At 35.1% G+C, this 9,010-nt stretch overlaps 2 protein-coding genes across 2 annotated transcripts; one reads left to right on the top strand and one right to left on the bottom strand.

The window, feature by feature from the left end:
• The first annotated feature begins 225 nt into the window (after positions 1-225).
• On the top strand, positions 226-3,674 carry LOC110715329 (protein REVERSION-TO-ETHYLENE SENSITIVITY1-like). Its single transcript, XM_021893894.1, has 3 exons — positions 226-459; positions 2,032-2,444; positions 3,106-3,674. The coding sequence occupies exons 2-3, from the start codon at positions 2,148-2,150 to the stop codon at positions 3,526-3,528; spliced, it is 720 nt and encodes a 239-aa protein (XP_021749586.1). The 5' UTR covers positions 226-459; positions 2,032-2,147; the 3' UTR covers positions 3,529-3,674.
• Positions 3,675-5,550: 1,876 nt separating this feature from the next.
• LOC110715328 lies at positions 5,551-8,652 on the bottom strand. The gene is made up of 6 exons (XM_021893893.1): positions 8,336-8,652; positions 7,118-7,176; positions 6,980-7,038; positions 6,446-6,895; positions 6,188-6,278; positions 5,551-6,025 (listed from the first exon to the last, which is right to left on the bottom strand). Exons 1-6 carry the CDS (start codon positions 8,478-8,480, stop codon positions 5,939-5,941), a joined length of 891 nt encoding a protein of 296 aa, XP_021749585.1. The 5' UTR covers positions 8,481-8,652; the 3' UTR covers positions 5,551-5,938.
• Positions 8,653-9,010: the final 358 nt, after the last annotated feature.

The following is a 9,010-nucleotide window of genomic DNA, read 5'->3' as shown; positions in this document are numbered from 1 at the left end:
CCTATCAAAAGACACGTGTCAAATACTCACCACTAACCAATACTTAACATCTCACAAATTACACGTGTCAAACTCGCAGCATTACACCTCACCAACCTATAGTAGACTCATGATCACAAGATCCAACCCCCTTTGCTAAAAAAAGTAAAAAAGTAGATGGACCCACCAAACCAAAACTTAGATAAGAAATAAAGAAAAAAAAGGTTCATGAACCTTTCCATTTTTCCAACTTCCAATCTATTTTCTTGAAGAAGAAATTCACCCCCTTTTTTAATTTTTTAATTTTAATTATTTTATTTAATTATTGGGAAAGATGAAATCTTTGGAAATAAAAGAAAGCAGGTGGTGGTTTGGCAGGTGGTTTTTGCAACATGAAAAACAGAAGCAAACACAACACCCTTCAACTGGAAAATACAACACATTTTCTGATCTGTTCTTCCTTTTATGCTCTTCTTCTTGGTAATATTTCTCTTCAATCTTATAATTTTAAGCTTTATTTATTTATTTTATTACATTTTCTTTAAATTTTTTTCTTATTTAGTTGAAATTTAATTAAGTTGATTTGTTTGGTTGGTTTAGATTTCATTCTTGTTGCTATTTTTTCCATTTTTCATTGAATGTCTTAGTCTTAAGATATTATTTTTGGTGGGATTTTAATTTCTGTATTATTTTGTGGGTTTGTAATAATGAATCTAGTAGCCTGAATTGGGGAAAAAGATTTGATTTTTTATTTTTCCCTGGATTTTTGGGAAGGAGTGTATGATGCTTGGAAAAAATTGAGTAGAGGATGGATATTGGATAGGGTCACAATTTTTTGTGCCTGTATATGTGTCAGAGATTTATGATTTGGGTTGTTTGCATTGGAAAGGATATGGGGAAATCCTGCTTTAACAAAAGTGTTTGATGGTGATTTTTTTAAGGCAATATTCATTGTTGCCAAGACGAGTATAATTGCAAGGAAAATGTTGCTGCTAAATGTTAGTCTTGGCTGCGACGAATATTGTCTTGGAAAAATTCTTGCCCAAAGCTTTTGTGTAGTGCAAAAGTCATCCTCAATGCTCCCTGATTGAAGACAAATATAAGCATTTTAGTTTCTAAAGCTTAATTTTTATAGAATATTAAGCATTGAAACACGGAGGAAAGGGAATGGAGAGAGGGGATCATGTTTGATGTTTATTGGAGATAAAATCATGGTTCATGTTGTCGACCCGGGATTAAGGCTTCGTTTTTTTTTTTATTTTTGGTTGGTTGTTGTAATTACGCATTGAAACATATTTTCGTTTTTTGATTTGGTGTATACTATGCTAGTGTGCTGTTCACTTGAATTGGGGGAGGGGGGGGGGGGTTGACATTGTACTTTCCCTTGTTTGCCTTAGTGTTGGACTTGACCACGTACTGAGCCTTTGTATTGGATATAACAATTTAACCTCCAGAAATGTGGTGATTTTTCCTAAATAGGCAAAATATACACGCACAAAATCTCTATTTCTACTTACTGGTCACTTCTCTTGTCACGTCTCCTTAACATACCATCAACTAAGGTGGTCTTTTTTGGGTGAGGTAATAGCAGGAAAACATTAGTGCAAGATTTTGAACCTTGTTCTCTCCTTTATGTTATTGAGAGTAATCTGCAATTGAAACACCCAATCCACGAGTTGTGGACTTACAATGTGTAAACAGACGACTCCTTTTGCACAGAAAGCAAATATCACCAGGATTATTCTTTTAGTCTCTTCTCAGCAGTCTATTATGGTATATTTGGTATATTGGCTTTATCCAAGACCCTAGTCGATACTGAGGTTTCAACCTTATGTATTACTCTTTGGTCCGAGTTTTACACGTTAGTTATAATTGGTTGAATGTTGAGATCTTGCAAGGCTAAAGATATTCCAAATTGAAGAACTACTTTATAAAGTTTATGGTTTTGACAGATATTCAAGAAAAAAATTGCTTCCAAACTTTTATTAGTGTTTTAAATTGTCTGCCTGCAATTGTACCGTAAATAAAACGCTCCTTAATTTCTGCTTTCAGGCCTCTGAGTTGGAATGTGCTGGTGGGAATGCTGATCAACATTGGGAGCAATGGAATATGTTTGAAATCAATATTTGATATGTTACACATCTTCTCAAACCATCTACGATAGCCTTATGATACATGCAACACTTTCTGGAATGGGTTTAGAAGCAGGTAGCACTGATGAAACTGTAAGCGTGCTAGATGAACTATGGCCTCTTGATGATATTGATCCGGTGAAGTCGAAGTTCCCGTGTTGTTTAGTTTGGACTCCACTTCCAGTTGTCTCATGGTTGGCACCTTTTATTGGACATGTTGGCATATGTCGAGAGGATGGCTCTATTCTTGACTTTTCCGGGTCTAATCTTGTAACTGTAAACGATTTTGCATTTGGTGCAGTGGCAAGATATTACCAACTTGACAGAAAACAGGTATTGCCCTGCTAATTTTGACTATTTCCACCAGCATTATTTTGAGGCTGTAAATTCCTGTGCTATAATTAGGATTATTGAGAATTTATAATTACAACTTATATGTATTATGTACAACTTATATGTATAATGAGAGAGCATTATTGCTTGTTTTCTACCACTTGTTTATTACGGAGTATTATGTACAACTTATATGTATAATGTCTTGTTATTAGGCAAAAACTTTATCTCAAACAATGTTATCTGTTTAAAATATACTGCAAGTTATGTTTCTTCAAAATGGTATGCTTATCCTTTTACTTGCAATGCAGTGATATAACATTAAACAAATAATTAAACAGCCTGTTGGTAAAATCTTTCAAGGTCAATGTCAAGGTTGCCTTATGATTTTATGAAGCTAGAACCTAATTTTAACCATATAGTTTATCTGATATAATCTTTAAGATCTAATTTTGTTTTTTCACTTGGAACTTGTTTTGAAAAATTGATGGAGTTTGGTTGATATACTTTGATGACTATGGAATATTATTGTGCATTCAATTGGTGGGTATCTGTTTTGGTTTTTTATTTTTTGTTAGAATTACTTGTCTCTCTGTGTGGAAGAAATAACTTGGAAGATGATCATATATTCATTTGACCCTATTTGTGTTGTTTATTGTAGTGCTGCTTTCCTCAGAATTTATCAAGGCACAAATGCGAGCAGCGCTACAAACATCATGAGCTTGGTACTGCTATATCTTGGGATGACGCTCTAGAAACAAGCTTGCGACACTACGAGAACAAATCGTACAATCTCTTCACGTGCAATTGCCACTCATTTGTGGCCAACTGTCTGAATCGCCTTTGCTATGGTGGATCAATGAGCTGGAACATGATTAATGTTGCTGCAGTGGTCCTATGCAAGGGAAGATGGGTGGATGGCATGTCAGTCTTAAGATCCTTTTTGCCTTTTCTAGCAGTGCTGTGCCTCGGCATTTACATGGTTGGCTGGCCCTTCTTGATCGCACTGCTATCTTTTTCTCTCATGCTTCTTGCTTGGTTTGTGGTAGGAACCTATGTTGTCAACAACATACTAGAATGCTAGGTGATTGGAGATTTGGTAATAATAATTCAAACTTTTGTAAGCTGTAAATGGCAGCATGGTACAGGTAGACATTTTGTAAGGTTGCAATTATAAACTATATGGAAGGTTGGCATTTTTACAGGGGATTGAAGGGATTTTTTTAAAAATTTCGGCGTTGCACAGACATTGATTCCATCTGGCTCTTTATGTTTTGCATTGATACCTCCTCATGACAAGCTCAGAACACAAACTTCCAGCCATCTCCGAAACATTATTAAGAAAAGGATAATTAGTAAATTACCACCTAAAAATGTACCTGCTTTTGAATTAAACATCCGTTTAATTTTTTATTTTATTTTATCACCCCTTAAATTAAATAATCACTCAGATTACCACCCATTTTAAAATTCCGGTGGTTTTCCGTCTGTGGGCCCCACCTAACAGGTGGTAATTTAAAAAATTTCCCCATATTTTCATTTTTTCTCCTTCTTCCTACCTTCTTCAACCTTCAATCCTCCATTTTTCTCTAACCTTTGGACAAATTTTTCTTCTCCCCCCTCCCCCACTTTCTCTCTCCTCCATTGTTTCTATCAAAATGATGAAAAATTCTTCAAATTTAAGCAACAAAGCTTGGAGTATAGCTTCTTTAATGGCGGAGCTCCCTCTTTCTCCTTCCTCTTTTAATTTAATTAACAACTTTTGTAATTAAATCTGCACCCTATCTCCATTTGAGCATGTTACTAACTTCATCATTATTAAACAACATTTTCATCAAGAGAATAAAATGCCCATGTCTGATTTCAGAAATTTCTAGCTGTCAAAATATAAGTATGAGTGGGCATCTTTCTTTAATTCACATTGTACTATATCATTGAGGGTTCAAGATGGCTTATTGGCAATGGGAGAAGTGTCTGCTTGTGGGGTGACAAATGGATACCCCTGTTTCCTGGAAATAGAATTTCATCGAGTTCAAGACCTCGGAGATTTACTCTCTGAGTTTGAAGTGGCAGCTATTGCAAAGATAAGGATTTCTAAAGTGGTATATGATTGGAGTTGGGATGATCGTCAGAGATGATGTTGGGGATATCATGATGACTGCAAGTATGGGTATCTCTATTGCGTGCTCCCCATTAGAAGCTGAAGCTTAGGCTATTATGTTTGGTCTCAATCTGGCGTATGATGCGAGGTGCTTTGTATGTTGTAGGAATGAGGAAACAATTGATCATATATTGCGTAGATATCCGGCATTGAGAGATGTGTGGAGAAGGTTGAGTCTTCCATCCCATTTGATAGACATAAACACTAACTTAAGAAAACCCCTAATTCTATTAAAATAAGAACCCTAATTTAAGAAAACCCCCAATTCAATTGAAGCATGAACCCTAATTTCAGAAAAACCCCAATCCAATTATTACAAAAGTTGTTAATTAAATTAAAAGAGGAAGGAGAAAGAGGGAATTCTGCCATTAAAGAAGCTATACTCCAAGCTTTGTTGCTTAAATTTGAGGATTTTTTCATCATTTTGATAGAAGAAAAATGGAGGAGAAAGAAACTAGGGGAAGGGGGAGAAGAAGAATTTGTCAGAAGGTTAGAGAAAAATGGAGGATTGAAGAAGGTTGAAGAAGGAGAGGAAAAAAATCGAGGGATAAAATGAAAGTATGGGGAAATTTTTTAAATTACCACCTGTGTTAACTGGGGCCCACAGACGGAAAACAACCGGAATTTTAAAATGGGTGGTAAACTGAGTGATTATTTAATTTAAGGGGTGGTAAAATAAAAAAAAAAAAATTAAACGGGTGGTTAATTCAAAAACAGGTACATTTTTGGGTGGTAATTTACAAATTATCCTTAAGAAATAGCATCTAATGTAAAGAACAGGTTCCATTAAAAAAATTGATATTGGTTTTTTTTTTTTTTTTTAACAAAAAATGATATTGGTTAATCACACAGGATATGAGCAATGCCAGAACAATTTTGGACAGAAGGGCGTGCACAAAATTATGCAGAATATAGCCCAAGAAATTAAAATAGAAATAACTGAGATGAAAACAAAACGTTGTGACAAAAATAAACAACTTTCCTTTGCATTTGACATTTATTCCCGTCTGTTTGATTTCAAGCAGCATGTTGCAAATGCAAAACTTTCATAATGTCAGGTTATGACTTATGATTGCAGTGCATTCCAAAAACAAAATTACAAATTAAATTTTTACATCTATCACATCAGATCTGTTTAAAGTAGTTGATGCATCAGTTATCTGTCTAGCTCTCTCACGTCAGAATTAGCTTCAGCTTTTCAGAAATGTCAATCTGAAGCTGCTCAGTGATGATATTAGAATATTGGCATTCGGGTGTGGCTCGATTTACTGCATTCTTGATCATTGCAGCTCCAGAATCCCATGTCATACGCAGCTAAACTCCAGCTCGCATTCTAAGCTCCATACTTGGGTGCCTTCCATAGTTTAAAGGCTATCTCATACAAAAATCTATCTGCTGCTATTGCAAGGTTTCCGCAATTCTGAAATGACAGCAAAAATTAAATTACATAAGGTTCTATCTTTTCTTTTCCTCGTAATTTTTTTTTAGTTATCAGAAAGGGAAGAATAGAAATTTGCACAGTTGACTCTTTTCCCGACCAAAAAAACCTGATAGCATGAAAAATTTAGTTATAGAGACAAACCTTTTTGAACTCAGTGAAAGAAAACTCTTGCGCCATATCTTTACGAGTTACAGCATCCTGCCATTGTGCTATTAATATTGGACAATGGTGCCTGTAAAGAAAAAATTAATAATCCATGAAGCAGTATAATATGTATCTGCTTCATTTCTCTCATCCGCTCCCTCACAAGCCCTTAAATATCCTAACCTGGGGTTTTGTAAATTAGACACAAAACCAACAGAGACAAAGAGTTGGAATCAAATCAAAACATTTAAGTACCTGATGCCATTCCTTGGATTTACTCCTTTCACGGTATAGCTTTGACGTGGAAAGAGGGACTGGAGGTTAGAATCATTTCCATCATGCAAGGATACAAGTGATAAGTTTGGATCATCCACTAAGACAGCTCCATAGCTCATGATGAGAGTTAAATGCAATCGGGATGCAATTTCTGACCCAGGTTGGGCAACTTGCAATATCCTCCCAACCAAGCTGTTTACATAGTCGAGATCATTCTGTGCACTTTCCCCCACATGTGCTCCAATATGAACAAAGACCAGATCATAATGGCCATCAGCTATATTCCCATCTAAAAATCCAAGTGTTCTTAGCAACTCATCCGCTGCAAAATCAGCCGATTGAACATCCAGGTTACTGAAGCCAAGCTTCTCTCCAAAGGATTTGACAGCAGGACTACTAGAGACTATAGCAGCTTTCATTCCCATGAACCTGTCAGGGAAACCACTTGGGTTTTTAATACTTATTTACAAGAATTGTTGCTCTCAAAAATTCCCATGATAGAACCATTTTTACCTATCCCCTATGCTGGGAACTTGCTTTGAGGCTTCTGATCCAAGATCCTTCTTTTCACTCTGAACCCAAAAAGTAAATGTGAACATGGAAAGAACCTATACAGCAACAAAGCTTGTATCCACACATAGCGATACTTACAGCTTCATTGGCATCCAGTAGCTGTGCCAGTTCTCTGATAAGTTTCTCATCTTCTACTTCTACAATAGAAGACAGGTAGTGATTTAATTAACTCCGCATAAAGATGCCCTTCTCCCACTTTCAATTTTACAACATCCAAGGAGTCAAAGAGAGATGCACACAAGCAAATGCATCTCAAACCACTACAGAAATTACGCTATGACTAACTCAAACAAGATCCATTACTTGTAAAAAAACAAACATAACAGGAGAATTTTAGAAGAATATTCAAATCTAGACATATACCCCATTTAGTGAGGGGTTATGGTGTTTCATGATCGCCACACCTTTATTTATCCAACTTAATTACAAAAATTATTTTATATGACTTCTTGACTGATAAGAAAAGAACCCTAACAAACAATATGCATACAAGAGAAATTGCTAAAAATAACCAGAATCAAAGAGACTATTTCTCGCCATAGTACAAAACAAAACAACAAAACACACGGGCAAGGAAACTGGAGAAAACATGAGCTTAGATTGATTTAAATTGCAGGTAAAGACCAGATAGAATATTAAGGATCAGGAACCATCCTACCCGCTTCAATGAGCCTAAAATGTCTATATGGTTAAGATCATTGCATCTAGTAACATTCAGAATTCTATCCTGAATTTGAGCATCAATTAAGCGAACAATCATAAGTGACAATCGACATAAAGTGCTTAACATCATGCACAAGGTTTTTCAATAGCAATCCTCAAATCCGTTATCAATCCCAATACTATTTTCAATCTACTGACCAAAACTGATGAAGGCATTACAATTTACAGGGCAAGGAACCATAAAACATGAATCATTATCTCAATTGGTGATAAATTATGATCAAACATAACACCTAGCTCAAGCACTAAATGACTTCCAGTTTCTCTACAACAAAATATAAAATCACCATTACAAAACAATTAACAACTCTAACTACACAAGTATTTGACAATAAACTCATTTGACCAATTACCATGACACTAATCCTAATTAAATTTTTCCTAAACTATATAAAATCGATCATATCTTGACTTTTTATACAAAACCCATATAGCAAAATCATTAATTTTGATAAATAAACATAAAATCAAACATAGAAATGATCAAATTTTCCAATTTTGATTCTGGGTATCTAAGAAATCAAAGCAAAAATGCTGAAATTGAAATGAGAATGATAATCAAGAAAGCTAAACCTGGAGTAGGAGAGGAATCATCAAGGGCTAAGAAGCCACAGCAAGCTTTAGATGCAAGATCATGAATGTAGGAATGAGAAGGAGTGATGTGAGGTGCTAAGCCATAACCATAGATCACCAAAGCTTTACTTGGTTTGTCCGCCATTAATACCTATTCACCAACAACACATACACATACATGTACAGACAGAAAAAGGAAAAGGGGGGAAATTTGATAGCGTTAGATTTATGCTGGGAACAAGTTTCCCTACCAAGTATGAGTATAATCTCAAATTTTTAATTTTTTTTTTTTTTTTTTTTTTTAATAAAAGCTCTCCCTCTCTTTTCTCTTCTATCCTCTCTCTCCTTTCTTTTTAGGGTTTTAAATTAGACTATTTCCGACCCTTTTTCTTTGATTTAATTTATTTTTTTTGTGTTTTTGATTGGTTTTGCTTTGTTTTGTTCTCTCCGTTTGTGAGAGTCTGTCCCAATTTTCTGGGATTTTGATTCTCATTTATGGATGAGAATTTTATTTTTAGGATTTTAATAATAATTGAGAAGGTGATTTAGATTCATATGAGTTTAGGGTTCGTCATCAACTCTACGATTAAAATGCACAAATTGTGAAAGTCTACTTGGAAAGATGCAAATACATCGAAAATCATTGCTCGCGTCAAGTTTGAAGCGGTGGAGTGT

The sequence above is a fragment of the Chenopodium quinoa genome, unplaced genomic scaffold (genome assembly GCF_001683475.1).
Source record: "Chenopodium quinoa cultivar QQ74 unplaced genomic scaffold, ASM168347v1, whole genome shotgun sequence".
NCBI classification, from domain to species: Eukaryota; Viridiplantae; Streptophyta; class Magnoliopsida; order Caryophyllales; family Amaranthaceae; genus Chenopodium; species Chenopodium quinoa.
The sequence above is the reverse complement of the archived record's forward strand: the minus strand, read 5'-3'. Positions and strand labels throughout refer to the sequence as shown.